The 24632-nt window shown below is 39.3% G+C and overlaps 3 protein-coding genes across 3 annotated transcripts; 1 reads left to right on the top strand and 2 right to left on the bottom strand.

Annotated features, from left to right (window-relative positions):
* Positions 1–7489: 7489 nt before the first annotated feature.
* LOC117638375 lies at positions 7490–9791 on the bottom strand. Its single transcript, XM_034373506.1, has 2 exons — positions 8727–9791; positions 7490–7879 (listed from the first exon to the last, which is right to left on the bottom strand). Exons 1-2 carry the CDS (start codon positions 9789–9791, stop codon positions 7490–7492), a joined length of 1455 nt encoding a protein of 484 aa, XP_034229397.1.
* Positions 9792–13034: 3243 nt separating this feature from the next.
* On the bottom strand, positions 13035–16397 carry LOC117612163 (pentatricopeptide repeat-containing protein At5g09450, mitochondrial). Its single transcript, XM_034340916.1, has 3 exons — positions 16203–16397; positions 15685–15955; positions 13035–14174 (listed from the first exon to the last, which is right to left on the bottom strand). The coding sequence occupies exons 1-3, from the start codon at positions 16235–16237 to the stop codon at positions 13275–13277; spliced, it is 1206 nt and encodes a 401-aa protein (XP_034196807.1). The 5' UTR covers positions 16238–16397; the 3' UTR covers positions 13035–13274.
* Positions 16398–19507: 3110 nt separating this feature from the next.
* LOC117637968 (protein DMR6-LIKE OXYGENASE 2-like) lies at positions 19508–21000 on the top strand. Its single transcript, XM_034373037.1, has 3 exons — positions 19508–19828; positions 19993–20556; positions 20677–21000. Exons 1-3 carry the CDS (start codon positions 19553–19555, stop codon positions 20920–20922), a joined length of 1086 nt encoding a protein of 361 aa, XP_034228928.1. The 5' UTR covers positions 19508–19552; the 3' UTR covers positions 20923–21000.
* Positions 21001–24632: the final 3632 nt, after the last annotated feature.

The raw sequence follows: 24632 nt of genomic DNA, 5'->3' as shown, positions 1-24632 counted from the left end.
ATCATCTAACTGACTTAGGCATCGGAGGGCCTTTCGCTAACACATCCCGGGAGTGGTCTATTGACTCCAATCTATTTTACAGGGAGCGAGGAAGAAGAAGAATAAGAAGGAAGCTCAAAAGGTAGAGGAATCTCTAGCGAATATTCTCCCGTGAGATTATTTGCACAAACAAATTGGTGCTTTCATTAAGAGTATCGAGTTATATTCAACGCGTTGCTCTCAAATCTAAGAAATCTGATTCCTGCCATCCACTTTTCATTCAAGGCCTTCTGAGCAACCATGACCGGAAGCATATGTACGAGAAGCACGATATTCGCAATGACTCAATCTATACGTCTCACAACCCCATGGTTAAGACTACGGCTCCACCTCACGGCCCCCTTGCTATGAGCACCAATCCTTCCCCTCACGGCCCCGTGACCAAGACCTCATCTTTGCCTCACGGCCCCACAGTTGGGAGCACCCACCTACCTCATGCCCTTGCTGCCGGAACATCAATTCCACCAGACGACCTTACGGATGGAGCCATGGAACACCCTTACACCTTCATAGCCAGGATTGGGCTTCAAACCCAAACTAAGGCTGCAACCTCTCGTCATGACAATCCAGCCATATGTCGTGACTCTACGGAGTATGTCAAAAGATGTGATCGATGCCAATGCTACAAGACAGTTCCAAGTCTATCTGCTGAAGTGTACTATCCACAGAACAACCCATGACTATTCATGCAATGGGCCATTAGCTCATGCCAAGAAGGAGATGATGATCATGGCCACCGACTATTTTACAAAATGGATTGAGGTAGAAGCTCTATCCTCTGCTAAAGAAGCCGACGTGGAACAATTCATTTGGAGAAACATCATATGCCCGTTCGGCTGCCTATAGTCACTGGTCACTCACAACGTATCACAATTCATTGGGTAGTAGATCACCGCATTCTTTGCAAAGTATGGCATCAAACAACCCTTATCAACTCTGAGATACGCGCAAGGCAATGGCCAGGCAACATCCAACAAGATCATGCTGGAATGCCTAAAGAAAAGATTGGAAGACCCTTAGGGAAAGTGGGTCAATGAGTTGCTCGGAGTCCTATGCGGTTATCGCACTACCAAAAGGAGATCTACCGGCGAAACCCTATTTTCCTTGGCTATGAAATTGAAGCAATCATTCCTCCTCATATCACCGTTCTATCTAAGAGCGTCGAGGTGGGCATCATAGATCAAAACTGCGAGCAGATGAAGCTCAACCTCGACCTGATCGAGGGGGAACGAGAAAAAGCCATTGTTCGAGTTGCAAATTATTAGCAGCACTTGATGTCTTTCTACAACAAGTGAGCCAAGATTAAACAATTCCAACCTGGGGACCTTGTGCTCAGAAAATCCTTTATAATAGCACAAAGGAAAGTATCGAAAAAAATGAAGCCTAGTTGGGAAGGCCTTTACGTGGTCAGCCGACTTGGGGGCAGAGAAAGCTATGCACTTAATACATTGGAAAGGAAAGAAGTTACGAGACAATGGAATGCCTATCACCTCTGAAGGTACTATGCATGAAACTTCCGCTTACCAGCTTGGTTCCAAATAGACGATTGAGCCCTTTCCACTTCAGTTAAAGAAAAAGCTACTTTTGATATTTTTCGAGTTGTAGTGTTCGAGAAATAATCACCCTCACCAAAGGAATACACATTTTCTGTAAGGATGGGTAAACATTTCACATTTGCTAGAGGAAGGCACTCTTTTCGTAAGGGTGCGTAAACATCTTAGCATCCTCTAGGAGATGTTCAACCCCTGAGCACATGATAACTAACTTGGCAATTGGTTAACTAGTTAACCTAGCCAAAAAGACAATGAATTTGAGAGGTTCTTCAGTACCTTAACAGAACCCCCCATCCTTTCCACATGATCTGAATATTCTTGAGACTATCCGCCGACTAAGGCATGGGAAGCTCCACATTTTCAGTGTAATCTGCATCTCCCTGAGACCATACACTAACTTAAGCGTCGGCAGTTCTAAGACCTTGAATATTCATTTAACAAGAGGCGACTTAAGCAGTCGTCCAACCAAGCGGCCAAAAGGTCCACCCAAGACGCGACTGCTGTAGTTGCCCAACTAAGCAGCCAACTGGTCTGTCCAAGATACAACTTGCACAATTATCCACTCAAGCAGTCTACAGACTTAACACAAATTTTAGTTATAAAGTAAATTGAAATTTTCATAGCAAAGCAGCCAACCGGCCCGAGTTCAACAACAAAAGGATGGTCAACAAAGACTAATACTTAAAGAAAAATAAAGCAACAAAGAAAGAAAAATATAAACAGTCTTCATCTACTGCGAGACTCCAGCAGATGCCCCTTGGCCAGCAACCTCCTCAGCTCCCACCTGATCAGCTATGTCCTTGATGGTCCCATTCGACTCGGTCACCTACTCATCTGCTGCGGTCACCACTCATTAGTTACAGTCTTCTATTAACTAGCTGCAGCCACCTGCTCTATAGCATTAGCCTCTACCTCATCAATTGCGCCCTCTTTGGCTTCATTCTCCTCAACTACTTGCTCTTCCATTGCCTCCATATCCACAGTATTAATCAATTCATCTTGAGCACGGGGCATCTCCGGGCAAAATAGCTCGACATCTTCATCTTCAATAGAATGACAAGGAGCGACTCCACTCTTGCAATCCAGATAACCCAGCTTGTAAGTGCCAACAACAGCTTCAAACTTCGATCCCTTGGCAGCTTCTCGGTAAGCGTTGCACTTGGCTATCAACTTGTCATAACTGTGGGTCATGTTAGCAAATTCATACTTGAGACGGGGGTAGGCCTCCTCTCGCTCATGGAGGGCGGTAGTAGAAGAGTCAAGTTGACTATCTTTCAAACCAAGTGAACTCTTCAGCAGGGACATATCCTTATTCAAGACAGACATCTCCGTCTTATGGCGTGTCTGCTCAGCCGAGAGCATGCCGGTCAAATCAGCATTCTTCTTCTCCAACTGCTCGAGCTAGGCAATAGAGGGGGCAACATGAGACGAACTCCGAATAGCTTCAGCAGCAGAACTCACCCCTTTTTGAAGCAAATCGGTAACTGCATCATTCTGCTTCTCTAGAGAAAGGCTCGAAAATGTGCCAAGATTTCTAGCTTGACGTAGATGATCAACCAATTTGGGGCAAGCAAACAAGCTTGACAGGAAGTTCGTCTTGAGCAGATTAGACACGCTCACATCCCCAGCAGACCTAAGCTTGTCAACCTTTAGGCCATCAGTTTGTGCACTTGTTGAACCTTTTACCTGAGCAGATGACTCCCTGGCCTTCTTAGCCACAACCATTCTTGCCTCGAAGGGAGTATACGATGTTGGATCAGCTCCATGCTTGACCTCTCATAATTTGGCAGATGGCGCACACTTTCCAGACAAAAGAGCAGCCTTCTCAGTTCGATCCTCATCCTTTGACTGATACAAACGACTTGAACTCCTATGAAGAAAGTCAGCAGCCCTATATTTCTCAATAGACGAACCAGGTCTAAGGCAGGCATCTTTGCAGGGTATATCATAGGTTTTAAGCTTCTCCTTGCGCGCACGAAGTTAGGCATACTTCTCTCAACGTCTCACCTCGAAGAAATAGAAAAACTCCTGCAAGGTCAAGCCTAACTTGAAAAAGCAATTCAGGTTGTCAAAGCAGATGACCGCCCGATAGACGTTCAAAGTATACTGACTTGGAGCACACTCTATGGCATGAAACACCTTCCTGAAAAACTTTTACATGGGAAACTTGAAACCCAAGGATAAGTAAAAATGGCGAAATGTGATAATCCTCACGTCCAGATCATTCAGGTCCACGCGAACCACATCATCGGTCGAAGGTTCCGCCAACCTGACATGCACATTATTCGGTATGACATAAGCAAAACTAGTACGCCACTTCTGAAATTGAGCCTCAGTCGTGATGCGATGCAAGTTTTCCATTAACTTCATGTTATGAACCTGAGAATCACGCCACAGGTACAAAGGCACTTGCGAACCAGACACTTAGCTTCCGTCGTTAGATCACATGATGGTTGAATAGTTGCAGAAAAGAAGAAATTAACAAGTCAAAAACCCTAATTTACGATTGAACAAAAAAGGGAAGGAGAAACACACGGCCCAAACAGCAAGCACGGGCCCATGCCGTCAGAACCTCCTCGCTAGCACTGCCTAGGCTGCAAGTGCAGCACATACAGTTCACAACTCGGCTCAGCTCATGTCAAGCTGCAACGCTTCCTTTGGCTCTGCCTCATGGTCTCAGCTTCAACACAACACGAAAAAAAAAAAAAAAAAATTAGAAACAACAGCATTCGATGCCTCCAGCAGCCGCCACAATTGCCACCGGTTGCACTAGCCGTTGCCAACCGTCCCAGTGACAACCAGCCGTCTGGTCCTGGCCGAGAAGCCCAGAAAAATAAAGACAAAAAAATATTTTTTCAACTTACCTTGTTGTGCACGGCAACTTCTCTCCTCAACAAGCAATTCTCTCCTAGATCTTTCTCACAAGTTAGGAAGTAGAGGAATATAAGTTTGAAAGATGAAGAGTAATGAAGAGGAGGCCTTGTATTTATAAGGGTTGGTCATCCTTGGTCAAGAAGGAATAAAAAACTTACTCCAATTAGGAGCCCAACTCCAAGAAGTAATCAAAAGCCTCATCCAGTTATGAGCCCAGCTCACAAAAGGAGCCCAACCTTCAAAAGAAGTCCAAACGCAATAGGAAAGCCGATAAGTATGTCATATCTCCTTCATGCCACACACACACCATGCAGAAGCTAGGGAGCAAAATATTTGTGGAAACACATATTTTCGATAATCAATAAGAGGGTGACACGTGGAAAAAGGAATATTCCTTAGGTCAACTATATAATTACCCTAATTACATCCTATTTAATTAGGGAATTATCTATGATTTAAGATCGGAATATCTCCCTAAATCAAGGATCCAATTTCCAACAAATCGCTTTGATTCACCTATTTTTGGGCAAGAATAATCCTAATTAAATAGGGATTATTCTTCAAACCCTAGCCAAGCAAAGAGGCTATAAATAGATGGCATCTCACCACACTTGAGGTAATTCTGAAACCCTGAAAAAATCCCTCTCTCTCTCTCTCACCACTCTCTCTCTCCTCTCTCCCTCATGGCTCCAGCCACCCAACTCTCCCAGTGAAAGAAAACTCCAACCTTTCCGTTATTTTCGTATGTTTCTAAACATCATCTAACTGATTTAGGCATCGAATGGTCTTTGCGGTGTAGTCTGTTGACTCCAATCTGTTTTATAGAGAGCAAGAAAGAAGATGAAAAAGAAAATTCAAAAGGTAAAAGAATCTCTCGCGAATATTTTCCTATGAGATTATTTACACAAACAACCTCGTTAACATAAAAGGCTTGTTTTGAATGTTGGGCAACAGCTTTGTTAGATGAAAAAAGGATTGGAAAACATGTGTGTGGACAATAACCTTCCATATAGTAGATAATGAGTTTATTCATGTATATTTATTAATTAAAATACTTCAATACCATAGACAAGATGGTAGGCACTGCTACATCACACATATTTTTCTGTTTTCCCATGAATTAACATTGCTTATTGCACTCACAATACAAGACAACAAACCAGTTGCACTTGCCACCTTCCCAACCCCAATTTTTGCAATCATCAAAACAAATCCCCTCACTTCTGCAAAGTGGTTTTGCCCAGTGGACTGACGTCTCACATAGTTTTTGCTCAACCACAGGTCTTGTTGCTGTATCTTCTACTATAATCGTACTTGTATTTTCTGCATTGACCGTTGTTGTGTCGTCTGCATTATCAAAAAAGAAACCTTAATACATATATTAAAAATAATAATTACGTGTGTTGCCTCGCAAATGATAATCTATCTATATATATCTATATATATATATTCAAAATTCCCTCGCATAAAAAAAATTCAAAATCCCCCAAACTGCCCTTAGTTAATGAATATGTTGAAAGAGAAGACACTTCATTAAATCAGGATAAATGAGAACATTCACAGTTTGTTTAAAGTAAATTTAAAAAGAAAAAAGAAAAAAAAAATTCGGTAGTTGCCCTAGGAGACTCTCCACTCAACTCCGAAACATTAAAAAATATATTATAAATCTTAGTTTTTTTAAAAATTTAAAAATAAGAAATAAGAACAAAAAAAATTAAATTGCCACACTCGCCGAGGGGCTAGTCAGTAACTAATGAACAAATAAAAGAGAGGAAAAAACTTGACTCCTTAAAATTGAGGAGAAGTTACTCCTTAAAACCAATGTAGTTTTAACTTTCTTTCTTTTTTTGTTGGAAACAAAATTACCATTACTATATGCCTTCAATCTTGATTCTTAATCATTAATAAGATCTAACGTTCAATATTGCGCCACAACTTTTATTGAGAAAATAATCTATCCCCTATTCCTTCATCAACCAAAACTCAAGAAAAATTATATATAAAAAAACCTAAATTACTTTGTCGTGAAAGAGAGAGACTTACGCAAACTTGAGAAAAGCAAGAGCAGGGACAAGAACATGAAGCCAAATAGCCTTGCATCCATTTATGTCTAATTACTTTGCTTTCATTCTTTTTTTGTTTATCTGTTTGTGAATTTGTTGTATGGATTGGATGTTGTGTTCCTATTTATACAATTTCCATGAGTATGAAGGGAGAGAAACATAATAAAAATTGATTGATCACACGTACTAAATGTAATAGTAACTCATCACTCATTAATTTCTGCCATGTTTATCACGTCTAAAGCTGAAAATATTAAAAGCAAAGCATTACGTAAGCGCTTCTTAAGTACTTTCAGTTATTCCTTCGCTTTTAACAAAACCGATGTCCATGTGTACACAATATAGTATGTACTAAGCCAGGGCCAGGGACGGACCTAGGAATTTTATGTCGTAGGGTCATAGTGTACAATGGAGGATTTGAGGCTTAAAGGCTTGGTGGGGAAGAGGGTTAAAGGTTTGTGGGGGGTGGATATTGGGGATTTAGGTTTGAGGGTTTAGAAAATAGGTGTTTTGGAGATGAAAACTCGGGAGGAAGGTCTGTGCAGCAGATATACAATCTGTTCTTTTTTTTTTTTTTTAAAGACCTGGACCAAAATGACGTCGTTTTGGCCAGGTCTTTTTTAAAAAAAATTCGTTACTGCTGGTCCAAAACGACGGCGTTTTGGCCAGTGAGTTTTTTTAAAAAAATTAGCAGCTGGGCCAAAACGACGCCATTTTGGCCAGCTTCTTTAAAACAAAAAACAGATTTCCAGTTCAGCTTCTTCTTCCTCAGTATCTACAACTCCTCCCTTCAGCCATTCATAGGGTCACACCCCAATTCAAAGGGACCTTCTACCTTGCTTTTATAGAGTCCATAGAGTTGTTTGACCCCATTGACCCCACTGTGGATCCGTCCCTGTACTAAGCTACCTTAGGCACCACCAAAATATCATGTATTGCACTGAATTGAGTTGAATTTAATTAAATACAGGAACAGCCATTAGAACTTGGAATAGCCATTTTCGCTTCTTCCATCTTCCTCGTCTTCACCTCATCTATAACATTTCTAGTCCACTCTGCAAAGTAGGTCTCATTGTGTCCAATTTTCCCATGCTTGTAGATGGACATGCATCGACGATCATCTTCACCATACTGACACGTGTCACCATCTGGATCGCGCCATGCTCCTTTGTGCCTCATGCCTGACCAGCTGGCGATCCAGTGGTAGACATATTGGCCTACCCCGGCTAGTTTTAGCCAACCTTTTGGGAAGAACTCCATGACACTGCTGTTTCTGTTCATCAAGAACATGTTGGTTAACTGCGCACCATGTGGAGATACCAAAATGTCCGTCAAGCTCATTACCTTCACCTGGATTGACCAATCAGATATTAGGAAGAAACAATTGAATAATCCTTTTAAAAGGAACAAAACTGGCAAAAAATAGCATAATTCAAATCTACAAGGCATAGTTTTTATGGAAAATATTGAGAGTAATCTAGGTTAGAAGTTGAGTCTCTCTGTACATTGCTAATTGGTATTGCGTTGAATGTATATTTTAATATGATATCAGAGTAGGCTATTCACGTAAAAGACCCAATAATTCTATGTACTTTTACGTAAGAGTATCTTTATCTACTACCAATTAGTCATACTGTCTACAATTACACCTCTCCTCCACCAAGATTTCCACTCACAAACTTCTTCTGTCTCCCCACTTCGATGGCCTTAAACCAATATAAATTCTTTCAAAAGCAAATCCTCTTTGTTGACCTCGACTTGTATATAAAATTCCTACTGATCACTCCATTATGCCTTTCATCTCTTCTAATGTAATCACGTGGTCCTTACTCGGCTACCCAATTAAAAGAATAAAAGATTCCTTTGCCCCACGCATGAACACTAAATATGAACTACTCATATAATATCTTACCCAAACAAAAAAAGAGTCAATTATGTACAACATGAAAGTACAAATGATTCAATCATCACTCATTTGGCATCATAATCTAATTGAAAATAAAAATTGATGTTCCTTCATTAACTGAGAAATATTCAAACTTTTTAATCAACGAACAAAAAAAGTCATTTTAATTTCTTTTAAAGTGAACGATTCGAAGACCTATTGATTACAAACTGACTAAATTCATAAGTGTGGTTAAAGATGAACATTAAAAACCATCGTCAAGTGATTAAAGATTTGAATCAAAATGCGCACCTGGTCACAAAAAGTGAGGTTATTAGAATAAGCCACCATGAGCCGACAACCATCCACCTTAGCACACTCCCTCTCAAAGATCCCAATCACAGCGGTGTCGTTTTTGAACGACCTAGGCCCTGTCCTCATAAACAATGTGACTCCAATTCTCTTTGTCACACTATGGGTACTCTTGTAATTTTGTTCATCCAAGCTCACATTACAATACAATCTCGCTTTGCACCTCATCAGATCAAAAACCTCCAACCTCTTCTCCCTCGACATCCCACCCTCGTTATGCCTCATCACCACAGCCTTCTCAAAACAAACGGGCCTCCCTTCCTCCACGTCATCAAACACCTCGACACGCGGGGCCCCACTGAAAGTAGCCTCCATCAAGCTCCCCAACCAGACTCCCATCCTTGCCCTAATCTCCCCCCAGTGGTACAAAATCCACCGGTCGGGGACAGCACACGAATTCTTTATGTGCCACGAGACGAAGGGCACGACAGCGGACTGGCCGTGCCAGATGTTGTCGTAGTTGTAGTGGTTGTACGACACGAACGTCAAGCCTTTCATGAGCGTCGTGTTGTGGGGGAGAGCTTCTGGGAAGGCGAGGGCGTAGGAGTTCCGGGAGCCGTCGTGGTTGTCGCGGCCTTTGAGACAGAGGAGCCGCCCATGGGAGGAGGGCGAGGGGAACTGCTGGTACTGGGCCCCGCCCTCCTCGTCCTGCTTGTCGTACATGGAGCTCATGAACCACGTGTGGCCCTGGAGAGCAGCCGGGCCCGCGTAGCGTAGGTCTTTGAGCGGGAGAAATGTGACCGCTTGGCGGAGCTTCTCGGCCATTGTGGCGGTGGTGTTGGTGGTGACTCGTTGCTGTTGGTGCTTGTGGGACCATAATGACGACGTGGGATTTTGGTCGGTTTGGAGGGCTTTGATGTGGAGGATAACGAAGATGGTGACACAAGCTGAGAAGATATAGAAGGAGAGTTTTGGGGAGTAGAAAGAGAGGGTATGGCGGTGAGGTTTGTTAGGGTTTGAGGAGGATCTTTCTGCAAGTTCTGAGGCTTCTTTTCTCATTGCCATTAGATCAACTGGGAATGAATGAATTTTGGGATTGATGTGATTTAGTAGTAGTTCTCTCTCTCTCTCTCTCTCTCTGTGTACTTTGTGTTGGCGTTTCTTGAGAAGGGAATGCACATATGTTAAGGACACGAGAATAGTGCTATACTACACCCATAACAGCTCATTCAGCCATTCTTTATTGTTTTTTTGTATCTCCATTATGTTTCTTTTGACATCTTAACTACAATATTCATTTTAAAGAAAGTTTCTGTCATTTTAGAGTTCATGTCGTTACCCCAAAAAAAAAAAAATAATTGTCTCGAGACTTTTGGGAGGCATTTTCTAGCTACGAAGACGAAGGCAAATGGCAGACAAAGATGTTTTCCGTGAGAAACATTTTATTGGCACCAAATATGCACGTTTAATACCAAAAGACATCATTTACAAGGAACATATGTTCAACGCCAAACATATATGTAAACTTTTTGTTTTGAAAACTTTTGTTACAATGAGGAATAATGGCATTTAGCGACCAACTTGCACATTCAAAAATTTCGGCCACCAACATGTTACCTAAAGATTTTTTTTTAGATGGAATTTCATGTTCAACAGTATTCGCTAATTAAATATAAATATGCCACATTGACATCATATTGTTCTTCTTGCTAAAATACGCTACGCGTGATTGATGTCTATAGAATGCATATTCATGAGAGTTTTAGATGTATTTCACAGATATCATTTATATACAGCACATTTGAATGATAAAATCATAACATCGAATTCGTGTTAGTCGCGGTTGGTATTTGTCAAGGACACAAGGCAGCGCTTGGCAGAAGCAAGTCACAAATGTATCATATGTGTTGTTAATTACAGTATTTGTCACAACAGAATCCAGTCTTTCATGCTAAAAGTCTGTGGTTCATGGTCCTTTCTATGTTGTAATGAAATATTTATATTCTTTGTCCCTTTTCCTTTCCTCCTTTTATTACTGAATCTATCAAACTTGTCTTGATACGATGTGTTGATGCGAAAAAGTGGTTTGACACGTGGCTCGCCCAACTTAGTGATATTATGTCTTCGGAAGGGAGTTAGTCTTCGGAAGATCAGGTTCCTGCAAAAAGACACGTTCGGTAAAACCCTGGGGTACCGGTGTGGTACCGACCGAAGGCTCTCCGATGCTTAAGTAAGTACGGATTTAGTAAATGTCAGATTACAGATCAAGCGGTAGCGTACCATTGGTTCTTCTGTCCCTCTCTTTTGGGGATAGGGGTCTCCTTATATAGGCCTTGGGAGGCGTGCACTTTGCTCATATTTCCGATGTGGGACTGTAGGAGAGGATTGTGAGCATGACACGTGTCGTAGGGCAAAAGAATCAAGATGTACAAGCTTCGGTAGGGATCATGCCGAAGGGCTTGTAGTGATGAATACCAATTCTGAGCACGTGGCCGGTGGTCATAGGAGGTTTTAATTCGGGTATAAACACGATGCATTCAACGATGAAAGTAAGACCATGAAGAGAAAAAGAGCCACCAATGCTTCGTTTTCAAGTAACTCAAATTAAATTTAAAAAAAATAGAATTGCCATGCCCGTAAGTGTATGGCAACCTTTAATGAAATTATAAACTAGACGATGCATATTCAAGCTGGCAACTCGAGAATTAAAGTTGGGCCAATCATCCTCCATGTCTGGCCTTCGATTCTTGGAAAAGTTCCATAATAAATCTCGGAATGACTAAAAAGATGGTTCCTTGAAGTTCGACAAAAACTTCTCCCATTTTGTTGTGGGGAGCTCGAAAGTACAGCTAAGTAGAGAAACTCTTTTGCAATGGAAATAACACTTTTTGCTATTTTTGGCTAATATCACAATAAAATATAGGATAATTTTTTCACATGTCGTTCATTGTGTTATTATTTTTAAGTATATAATAACCTATAAAAATTGCTTTTCGTGTGAAGGACACGGGATGCACCGCATAATAAGATAAAAAGCAAAATACTAGCTCAAACATGAAGTTACGTGCGAATGCTTTTCGATGTTGTATTTAGAACTTAACCCAGCCTTTTTTCAAGTCTATGGAAAAGGTCTTTGATATCAACCTAACATCAGCACTCAAATCCCAATGTCTCAATTTCACCACGTTTATGGTTTGAAATTTCGACAAAAGATCTGCCAAGAAAGATTTAGTGAACCTTCATGCAAAAGGTTAAAATCATTTTCTGATAAATAAAAGTGTTTTTGACATTGTTTGATAGAAAAATTAAAATACTTATGAGTCATAAAAACGTTTTTTTTTAGTTACTTAAAATTGATTCCAAATGCTTTTTCATGAAACACTTTGATTTTTCATATATAAAAAAATTAACGTTCTTATAATAGAAGAACTTCTAAAACAAATCTGTGCTTTTACTTATGGGAAGGTCCAAATAATCTTTAAGGATGCAGCCAAATAAGAAAGTACTCAAATGATCTTTAAGATGTTAGGCTAAAATTGGAGATAAAAATTGTTGGTGCCAAATACAAAAAGGGCTCATCCCAAAAGAGCCCAAAGAATAAAGGCCAGACCACTTGCCAGGCCCAACTAAAGCCCACAAGGGCACAAGAAACTGACTTACCATAGTGGAGTTGTGTTGGAATTCTATATGAGTGGCCAAGGGTTCAAATCCCCTTGGTCCTGATTATGGTGGTGTTGGTTCGGTTAAGTTGAATCGACAATATTGGAGGCTGTGAACTATAAATTGGACTGAGTAGGAGTGGTTAAGAACCAAAATTGAAATCTTAGAAAATAAGATCGAACTGATTAGCTTGGTTAAGTGGGTTCGCCGATTTGCATCGGTTTATTTGGTCAAAACCCCTACCTTTCACCATGGCTTCATATTATTTATTCATGGAACTACTCTAATTAATCCAATAAAGGAGGGGGACTCAAAATTGGGTGCAAGAAAGTAGGTTCACTATTCTCGCCAATTGGCCTAACCCACATGCATTTCACTCAACTCTAATACTCAACAATGGTGTTACAATGTTGCTGAAACATGAGTCTAGAGTGGCTTCAACCTTCAAGTGTTCAAGTGCTACTTACTTTTGTAAGCATGTGTTCTCTAGCCATCCTGATATTTTGTGGGCCAGGTAATTGCCATAAACTATAGTACCATACTTACATTTTGTGCAAAACCAAAATGAGGAAACCAGAAGAGTTTAAAAAGCAACCTTACCTGACTTGAGATGAGGTACCAGGAAATCGGAACCAAGGAAACAGAAGATGGGGAAGATAAATACAAACTTTAAATTTCATGAAGACAATATACTTCAAGACTTAAACATGGAAAGCAAGAAGCACGTGTACCAACTCAATGACGGTTTCATACTGGCGTTTTATTCAGTCATTTGGTATAAGGAAAATCTGCAAGAACTTTTTAATTATTTCCTTTTCCAAATGGTCCAGACATCAGAAAGTTGGCCTATACACGTTCCATTACCTCATACAGAACTCATTTTTGGTTCTACTCTAATGAATTTGTAGGGTCACAGTTCTTCTGAATCAGAAGCATCTTGAAGTCGTGGGCTTTTTCAGTGAATCCAACGTCTGTGAATGCATTCAAAAGCCTCTTACAGGCAGAAACAACAGAATCTGTAGTGGTTGATTGCTTCCACTGATCAATAACTTCTCCCACTTCTTTTAGCTGCCCAAGCATTAGATATGAAGAAAGAATGCAAATATAGTTTCTACTTGTCATCTTTTGTCTCGTCATTATCAAGGATTTCCATATCTGATCAATTCTGTCTTTATTTCCTAAACCAGCATGCAAAATAATGAGGAAGTCGTATGTAATCCATTCTCTTTGTGTGATTCCTTTCTCAGCTTCTACTAGAGAATTGGACTCTGCATTCACAAGATGCCCAACGCTAACATAGATATTTGTCAGGTTAATGTATCTCTCCCAGTCTTCACCAAAACCAAGATCATATCTCATTTCATCTAAAATCTGTTGAACTTGATCAATTTTCAGAGTTGCAGCACATGAACTTATCCAGAGATTGTATGTGAAGATATCTGGCGCAACCTTCTGCCGTTTCAGTTCATCAACAACTAAAGAGACCTTCTCCACTTGCCCCACTGACATGTACATAGTCATCATCTCATTGTATGTAAGGGCACTAAGGGAAAGTTTAGACTCCTTTATTTTCTCATAGAGGTCCTCAGCCTTTTCAGTCAATTTAGCCCCAGCATACGAGTGGAGGAGAGCAGTATAGGTCTCAGTAGTTTTTGCAGTAAGAGGTAGACCTTCAAAGTAGCGTTCCGCAGAATCAACACCAAAAACTTTTGTCATCAAGACAATGCGGACTGCATAGTCAGAATCTGATACCTCATATTCACCATGGCTGACCATCCACTCGGATATCTGCAAGCTTGTATAATTTACAAAACAGAATCCATTAAATATTTAGCAATTACATTCTCAACAGAGAACTGATAGAGACATACGAATATCAAATTTAATTGTCTTCCTAAAGGTTCATCTTTTGGAACAAGAAACAAATAGTAGTTTGGTTATTAGCAATAACTTGTCCCTCCGTTTAGTCAGTCAATCAGTTCTTAGCAATAACTTGTCCCTGTTTAAAACCACTGGTTAAGTCCCTTAATTAGTGATAAAATTTCCAAACAAAACAATCATCAGAAAACTAGATACAGTGAGAACGAAAAGAAAAGGCACACATATCAGAGCAATACTCTAATCTGGAGGGAGGGGGGGAAGGGAGTCTGCTTGCTGCACAGCTTTAGACTACTTCAAGATCAAACTTGTCCAAATGATTGAGCTTTGGCCAACCATTTACTAATAAAATCAGACTTAAAGTATTAAAAGCAAAACCTATTGCCCCAAGCACCAGGGCCACAAACAAAACCCTTGTCACGCCTCCCCATATTTTTATATTGCCAATTAGTTTCCGATAGCTTATGCATCCAGATTTTTTCAAACTTCTGGAAACTTTTGAAAGCATGTCACTTTCTTGAGACAAAAAATGGTGTAACAATTATTTTCAAAAAAGATCAAAAGAGAAAGCATACCTAATCCTAGCGTAAGAAAGGCTAATTGTCTCATATGGATTGTCTAGAGAATAGTCTGTGAAGTAATGCTACATTTAACAGCTTGGTATTGTGGAAATAAAAACCTGTATCATGAAACAAAATGAAAATTGACATCACCCAACAGCTTCACCTAGCCCAACCTACTAAAGTTTTATGTCAGGAAAAAAAAAAAAAAATTTCTTAGACTTATTAACAAAACATACATAAGGTTGTCTGTGAGATATATGGGGATGAAAGTTCTTCCAGCACATTCGCCTAGAAACTTACTAGCAAAGGATATACGAGAAAACCGGTCATAAATTATTTTCAAACTGAGAGCTTCAACGCATAGTGCTCACATATTTCCTTTCAACATTACTTAAATGTATGAGCCTAAAAACAGGTGATTTTTTTATCCGTTTTCCAATGCTCACCCTGTGAATTAACATAATGCTGGGCATTAACACGACATCATTTTAAACCTTTTCTAAGCCAACCATTTTCTAGAACAGAGGTAAATAGTTATTCAATCTATCATAAGTGATTCCGTTAATTTAATCAATAATTGGAATTGTTCAACAAAAACCCATTGGAATTGGTTTGCGTATGAAAAGTATGCAAGTGCCCCATAGATTCCAAATAAACAGAACAATATTTCAGATCCACAACCTTTACAGTGCCAGAACAAATCCTACTTATGTTATTCATACCCAGGAAAAGAAAAAAACTACTCTTAAGTTTCAAGCTTTCGCTTTCCCATCGTCCCTAGGCAACCAAACATATAAATATCAAACAGTGCAAAAAACACAAAATCAAAAGGAGAAAAATAGAGAAAAATTTCCAACCTCGAGAGCGTGCTTGTAACGCTGAGACTTCCTAAGGTCCTTCGAGATATGGCGAAGCTCTGAAAGGGTAATTTGGTTGCCTTCACTGACCCAATTCTGAAGAACGTTGGTGACGCTTCGCTTGGGCAGCCTCACCCTGAAGATTCTGCTCTTGAGGTCGTCATTTTCCTGAGAGTCTTGGACACATTCACTGCTGAGAGCACCTGAAGAGAACAATCTAGAAAGATTGGGTCGCAAAGTGTTGCTGACGACGCCGCTCGCACTGCATTTCCTAGGGTTTGCAACATAAGAAGTTCAGAGTTTGAAAATTTTGTGTAATTTGGCACTGAGAAATTAAGAAATCAATTGGGTTTGAGCTATGAGATTCAATAGCATTGAACTCATCTTGGGTTAGAGGTTTTGATTAAAACCCGAGCATTTTGAAATCCCGAGTATTGGTTTTCCTTTCATTTTCTGCTTTTTCTCGGCAGCCAAACGGAGAAATGGGCAAACAGATTGAAGAATTTGATTGTGCTTACCGCCTGAGAGTGAGGAAGAGGGACCGAGAAGCCATTGACGCCGCTTCGATATCGGATTCGAGCTCACACACCTTTCCGGGTTATCAGTCTATTTGACTTGGCAGAGGGAATGCACCTGCAGCAACATTTTGTGACTGCTTACGGACAGTCTAACTCGAGAGTTTTTAAAAGTTTAAAAAAGGTCTTTAAACATGTGCTTATTCAATATAGTTAGAGCTGTGTTCTTCACTCTATCGAGTTCGAATTCTCTATTTATAATTTAAATTAAATTAAAATAGAATATCTTTTTTATAAAAAATAATTTTTTCATTTATAAATAATTTTAAAAAGAAAATCAAATTTTTATAAATTTTAAATTAAAAAATAAAAAAATTTATAGGGACATTTGTGATAAGTGTGTAAACATCAGGGATATTTTGTGATATATATGTATGCTACGTCAGCAAACTAACAGAGTTTTTGACAGAACCTAATGGTGGTAGGGACCATTTGTGATTGCATATACTAACTTTGAGGACCATAAGTAGGGATGGCAAAAATCCCCGGGGAGGAGGGTCCCCGACCCTAATGGGGGGAGATTTCGGGGCCAAATGGTTATCGAGTATGGGGATCCCCGAACTTAAAAAATCCCCGACGGGTATGGGGAGGGGATGGTATTGGCGTCCCCACCCCCGAATTCGACCCGAAAATATATATGTTTATATTTAAATAAATAAATATATAATTATAATATTTATGTTTAACCCTAAGCTGACCTCTCTCTCCTAATTCTTCCTAATCTTTTCTAGAATTTCATATTGATGTGATTTTGAATAGTTGAGTTGAACTTTATAGTTAATTTGGATGTGTTGAATAATAATTTAATATGAAACTTAATGTTAAAATATATGATAAATATTTTTTGTGCAAAAAAAATCGGGGATTCGGGGCGGGTATGGGGGATAGTCCCCCGACGGAAACGGGGACGGGGATTCCCCGAAACCTATTAAACGGGGATTGGTTCGGGGATGGGGGCGGGAATGGAGAGCGGGGACGGGGATGGTATTGTCATACCCGACCCCTACCCGGCCCGTTGCCATCCCTAACCATAAGTGACACAAAAAAACATTAAAGATGCAATCTGATAGTTTCATAAACCTTAAGGACATTTTGTGATAATAAGCCTGTTAATAATCATTAAAAAGAAAAAACAAAACCCTAGCTCCACCCATCCCTATCCTTCATTGTTGTTGAAATTTGGAGTTTTCTCAATAAAAATCTTCGACCACTTTTATTTATTTAAACCTAGTCGTACATACGCGTAAAACATTTGTAAAATGAAAAATGAAAATCGACAAACTGATATCGAAGTTGCTGTTCTGATTGCTCCATCAATCTGTCCAAACACTCTTTCCAATCTGAAACTGAAACCTTCTTGTCTTCACTGACTGCTAGTATCACACAATTCCTTGAAGATTGGTCACTTTTATCAAGAATGGAAAAAAGACATCAAAATAAATTAACAAGAGATTACAGATTTAAAATATTACATCTTCTCCACTGCAATGTTTCCATTTTTGTTGTGTTCTTGCCAAATAAATATGAACTAGTTGTATATTGTGGAAAACAAATCTTAAAATTTATATTAAACTGATGCATAATTGGTGTTGCATATGTGGAATTTAAATGAAGTTTTATTCAATTTGTTTTTGTGTTTTGGAATTTTTTAGGGTGGGCTTGCATTTCTTATTTAAGCGGAATTGAGAATTCTCTTTTTAAAAGACCAATTTAACATCATCCAATTTTATCAAGTGTGCGTGTTTTTTTCCTTCTTGACACATGATATGAATGCTTGTCGACAACAGTTGTAGGTTATTTGTAATGCTATTTTTTTTTTATGACTTATGAATGACATTGGTATTGTTTAAATCATAAGGATATTTAGTTGTCATTTTTTTATTTATTAAAGCTTTTAACCTTTCAAAATTGCACCTTTGTTAAAAATTTCTGAAAGGTTAGACATGGTGCAGAGGTGGGTTTTCTGCATAAATATATATGTGTTCATTCTCTCATGCCATTAACACGATATCTGTTCTATTAGTTGATTTGATTAAAGAGAAATTTATAATAAAATAATAAATATGTTCTAGAAAGTTTGGTTTACAATCAGACATGTGACTAGACATTGGTGCTATGCCGTGTAGGTTATGTTCTGGGTGAAATGTTATACCTTATTGACCCATTAATTTGAACTTTCTTTAAAATGAAGAACCAATCAAATGGTTCTTTTTGAATTTTTTTTCATTCAGAAATCAGATGGTTCACAACATCCTAAATTGTTATTCAACTCTCTTTTCCAAAATTACGAAATTTTAGAGATAGGATGAGAAAGAAACTTCAGTGCAAGATAGAAGAAATAGTGAGGGAATGGAGGGATGTAATCCATATGTTTTGATCGAAAAGTCCTTCAAAAAGGCATCATGCATGACACATGACTATATAAGCTTTTGTAATGGATGCCACTATTTGTCCATTAAATTAAACACACTTTCAAAAGTTTAGGTATTGAAGAGGAGGCTTGGTCCAATGGTTCACAGTATGGTTTACACTTTCAAAAGTTTTGTAGTTTTTCTTTTCCTTTTTTCGCTTAGAAATCATATGGTTTTTTTTTCGCTTAAAAATCATATGGTTCACAGTATTCTAATTGTTATTCAACTCTCTCTCTCCCTCTCCTAAAGTTATGAAATTTTAGAGAGAGAAAGAGAGAGAAACTTCACTGTAAGATAGTATCGCCCTAAAAGATTCTAGAAATATTTTTCATTTTGTTTCTATTGTATAGCAATAATAATATAATATAATGTTGAGACATTCAAAACTCGACATCTTATACTCAACCAAAGTCAGGCAAGTAGGTCTGAAACTTGTTTATTTATTAACAACGAAAAAAGAAAAACTAGTTTAATTTGTCAGTCCTGTCAATGGTGTAAAATAGTTCAGGTTGATCTAAGTCAGGTTTGTACTTTTGACTTGGACTCGTGTTTATGCCTGTGGTTCATTTTTACTGAAAAATAGTTGTTTAAACAATCTAAAATATGAACATAAAAAATATAGTCGTTAACTTGTTACACCTAATTAATATAAATAGAGGTTTAAAATAGAATCCCGTTTTCTTGTTATTTGACCTTATCAGATCACTCGCTCTCTAAATTAAAAACCAATTTAGTTATAGATTATTCGTTTCACGTGGAAAAGCTTAGATTTCTTGCCTACAAATATGAACCATTATTTGCATAAGCCTTCCATCCCTACTTCAAACACTTCATTTAAACATCTCTCGCTCTCAAAACACTTCATTTTCAATCTCTCTTCCAATGGCACCTGCAGTAACTACTTCATTAACTGAGGCATCCAATGGTCATGAAACCGAAGTTGCAAGCATCAAAAGACTAGCTGGCTCAGCTGCTCTCAGTTCTGTACCTTCCGAGTACACTTACACCAAAAATCCTAATGAACAAGGAGATGCAAATGACCCCGAACACTCAATCCCCACCATTGATTTTGCTCTTCTCACCTCTGGTTCTCCTGATCAACGGGCAAAAGTGATCGAGGAGCTAGGAAGAGCTTGCGAGGAATGGGGCTTCTTCCAGGTATGTACTTCATTTTGTGTCAATCACAAAGAAATGCTCTTTCGTGATGCTTATGTTGCCAGATTGTGAATATCAAGTTGATTTTGTTCGTTTTATATGCATTAACGTGTGTGATGAAAATGAAGCTAATCAAACATAAAATGTATTCATGCTGGGTTTAATAGGTGAACAACCACGGTGTACCAGAGAGCTTGATGAAATCAATGATCGACGCGTGTCATAGATTTTTTGATCTACCGGAGGAGGAGAAGAAGGAGTTTCAAACAAAGAACCTGTTGGACCCAATTAGGTGCGGTACCAGCGCCAACGTCGCCATTGAAAAAGTTCGTCTATGGAGGGATTTCCTAAAGGTCATAGCCCACCCTGAATTCAACTCACTCTACAAACCTGCTGGATACAGCGAGGTTTCACTGGAGTTCAGCAAAAGAACCCGAGAAGTAGCCACAGAAATATTGAAGGGAATATCAGAGAGCTTAGGGTTGGAGGCTGACTACATAGCAAAGGCCATGAACTGGGACCGTGGCTTACAAATTCTGGCCGCGAATTACTACCCGGCTTGCCCACAGCCCGATAAAGCGATCGGCATTCCTCCTCATACTGATCACGGACTGGTGACACTCCTCATCCAAAATGAGATGGGTGGCCTTGAAGTCAAGCACAAAGACCAATGGGTGTTGGTGAATGCTGCTCCGGGAGCTTTTATTGTTAATATTGGTGACCAAATGCAGGTACCAAAATAACTCCCAATTTTTTAAAATCTAAAACCCATCTTATCTAAGAATTCTCTACTTATTTTCATAAATTAATGGTACCGATTATTTATGTGTATGGTTAATTCTTTGTGGCAGATTTTGACAAACGACAAGTACAAAAGTATATGGCATAGGGCTGTTGTGAACAACAAAGCTACAAGGATATCAATAGCTGTACCACATGGACCTTCACTAGACACAGCAGCTTTACCAATCCCAGAGTTGTTAGAGAGAGAAGGCCAAGCACCAAAATACATTGGAATGACATATGAGAAATTCATGGAGCTTCAAGCAAGCCCTGCTGCCTACGTGAAGCCTTGTTTAGATCATCTCCGAATCTAGGCTATCTCGACCACCCAGTTAAGAGTTGTAGCTTCTTTTCTTTCTGGTCTTCAAAAATATATATTGATTATGCTTTAAGTATATATTCATGCTCTATAGGTGAAGCGTCTTCAAGTGTTATCTGTGTTTTCAGATAGGCTTAGAAGTTATTTAATTATGCGTGAATTCATTGTGAAATTCTCAGCAAAAGAGCAATTCATGTATAATTCAAAATTATCTATTATAATTTATATATATAAGAAAATTATTTAATAGCATGACTATCTACCTCTGAAGGGAGTCTGATCGAAGAAAAATGAAAGCCCTTCGGTGTCTCTGTTGTCATCGCGTTTGATCTTACTCATTGTTGTTCCCTATAACTGAATGCATATTCTTTCAAAGAAATAAATATAAATATAAATATTTTTAAAAACCTGATATAGCTGAAGTTCTGAATATCCTAACTTACGTCCCAAAATCCTTTGACCCAAAAAAAAATTCGCCAAATGGTGACTTGTTTGTAAGATAAATCTAGCCGCGTCAGTTTTTTAATTCTAGTTTGTCATATTATCCCCATGTGATGTTATTAATACGGATTCAGATCCTCTGTTATGATTTTCTCTGTCATGATCTGCTTTACTGTCGTTCTCCTTATGACACCTCATTAAAATTTAATCTAATGAATTTAAATTGGACTCATCATCGTCAAAACAAAAATCCAATTTACTCTTAATTAAAAATGAAAAAAAAAACCCTAACTTGACTAACTCCAACTTAACATCAATTTTTCTTTCTTCTTCCTTCCTTCTCTGTGTGTCCTCCCCCACACCCAAGCCTTCTAACTTTCTTAGAAATTGAACCAAATGATTCAGAATTTGTGGGAGGTCAAGTAACAACAAAGTTTTTTTATCCGGCCGTGTGCTCCAAAAGATAATCAAAGAAAGCTCAGGATTTCTTTATATATTTGCGCGACGGAAGTTTGCGCGACGAAGAAAATTTCGTCGCGCAAGAAGCACTGTTGCGACGAAAAAAATATTCCGTCGCGCATACAACAGCTAACTAGCGCGACAAATAATTTCGTCGAGGAAAGAGTCTATGCGCGACGTTAAATAATTTCGTCGCGCAAAGGTGGCAAAGTCTATGTTATTGGCGCCAAACTATTGCGTGACGAAATAGATCGTCGCGCATGACTATATTGCGCGACAATTCCAGGTATTCGTCGCGCAAAGATGGACAGAAAATTGGCTCCTATTATGGCAGTAAAAAAATCTTGCGCGACGAGAGTTTTCGTCTCAAAAGACAACTTAGCGCGACGAAAAAATTAACCGTCGCGTAAGAAAACGAGGGAAACTTATTTTTGGCGCCAATATGCAGGTGGGTTTTTGCGCGACGGAAGTGTCGTCGTCGCGTAAGTTTAATAGTTCTTGCGCGACGAAACAGTTTTATTCGCGCGACGAAAGGTAAACTTTGCGCGACGCCGGATTGTATACGCGCGACGGAATTTTGTGCGACGAATAATTTTGTTCGTCGCGCAAAAAAGCAGATGTCGACACGTGATTGCGCGACGGAAATGTTGTTTTGTGCGACGGAAAAGTGGGTTTTTGCGACGGCGTTTCGCGCGACGAATTTTCCTTGTTCGTCGCGCAAAGTCCTTCTTCTTCATATTTGTATCTGCCATTGCAGAGGCAGAATGCAAAAATTGCATTCTGCCTCTCTCTCACTCTCCCTCCCTGCTGCTGCTCTGCTGTGAATTCTATACGTTTATTAGGTATGTATTTTTTGTCGTTAGTTTAAATGTATTAATGTAAATTCGTACTAATGCTATTAATTTTGTTCTCGTTAGGGATATTTGTGATTAGTGATTGGTGGAGAACGATTGAGAAGGTATGTTATTGTAAAAGTTTGTTTGTTATGTTTGTACTTTTTTTGTGAAGTTATATGTTTATAATGTTGTGAAATTGTGCGTGGCGTAGCACAATGTGTTGTGATGTACGAAGTTAATTGAAATTAACTTCGTACTTTTATTTTTATGTTTAGTAACACGTAGTTTTCCGTTCGAGATTAGTTGGATTTCGTGCATGGATGCGTAAGGCATGACTGCGGTCCAATTAATTCTTGAATTGTCCCATTATTTGGACAGTTTGGTAATGCATAGTGTTGTCACATAATCTTCGGCTACAGGATTAGGTTTCTATTGTGGAGATTTCGGTGTCATCTCGGTATGTTCTTCGGGTGGTACGTAGGTATTTATACCTATGCCCACTTCAAGAACTGTGTCGAGATGCTGCCGAAATTAATCCACGTCGAAATCTAATCTCATGTAACCGTAGGTTACGTGACAGGACTATGCATTCCCGAATGGGATAGGGCCCTTACCGGAGGCATAAGGTGACATTATAACTTCGTATGAAGTTGTTGTGATTGTTGTGCCGTGATTGTGGTTTCAGGAATTATGAGCAGAAGGTGGATACATAACCCGAATAGATGCGCAGACGAATACTTGGATGGAATCGAGGATTTTATTGAGTTTGCACGTAGACACAAACCGGGTGCAACTAGAATCCGTTGTCCTTGTAGGAGGTGTAACAACACGTTGTTTGAGACAATTGAAAATGTTGGATTTCATTTAGTAAGGAATGGAATGATTGAAACATATAGCATTTGGAACCTTCACGGCGAACAAGTAGACCATGCTTAGTCTTCAAATGCCCCAAGAGTGGACAATGTTGAACCTATTGTGGATCCTAATGATCAAGTCATGGGTATTATACAGGATGCTTTTCCATTCGCATCGACCAACATCAATCGGGAAGGGGAAGATGACGTGCCTACACCAATAGACAGTGCGGAGTTTGAACAGTATGAAAAACTGTTAAAAAATGCCAACCAAGAGTTATACCCGGGGTGCGAGAGTTTTTCCGTTCTCACTGCCATTGTGGAGCTAATGCACGGAAAAAAAAAGTATCGTATGTCGAACTTGTGTTTCGATTACTTTTTGGGGGTTTTCAAGAGAATGCTTCCGACGGACAATTGTTTGCCGAAAGACCATAAACATGCAAAGAAGGTGTTGCATGGTCTTGGATTGGGTTATGAAAAAATCCACGCTTGCAAAAACAATTGCATGTTATTCTACAAAGAGCATGAAACGTTGGATACATGCCATATATGCAATGAGTCGAGGTTCAAAATGACATCCCAGAATAGAACGACTAAGATACCACAAAAAGTGATGCGTTATCTGCCCCTTAAACCTAGGTTGCAGAGATTGTATATGTCGATGCATACTGCCCCAGACATGAGATGGCATAAGGAAAAGCGGGTAGACGATGATGTGATGCGGCATCCTGCAGATGGGGAGGCATGGAAAGAGTTCGATCGAACGTTCCCCGAGTTTGCTGCTGATCCCCGAAATGTTAGATTGGGACTTGCCACTGGCGGATTCAATCCGTATGGGGTTCTAAACCAACACCACAGCACTTGGCCGATTTTCGCATTCCCATATAATTTGCCGCCTTGGAAATGCATGAAAAAAAAATACATGATGATGACTGTTTTGATAACTGAGGATCCTGGCAGGTCAATTGATGTGTACTTAAGGCCTCTGGTTGATGAGCTGAAGGATTTATGGACAAGCGGTGTTCGCACGTACGATAAATCAACTGGGAGGATGTTCACTTTGCGGGCAGCAGTTATGTGGACTGTGAATGATTTCCCAGCATATGCAATGGTTT

This window comes from Prunus dulcis, chromosome 8, assembly GCF_902201215.1.
Source record: "Prunus dulcis chromosome 8, ALMONDv2, whole genome shotgun sequence".
In the NCBI taxonomy this organism is placed as follows: Eukaryota; Viridiplantae; Streptophyta; class Magnoliopsida; order Rosales; family Rosaceae; genus Prunus; species Prunus dulcis.
This window is presented reverse-complemented; position numbering and strand designations above follow the sequence as displayed.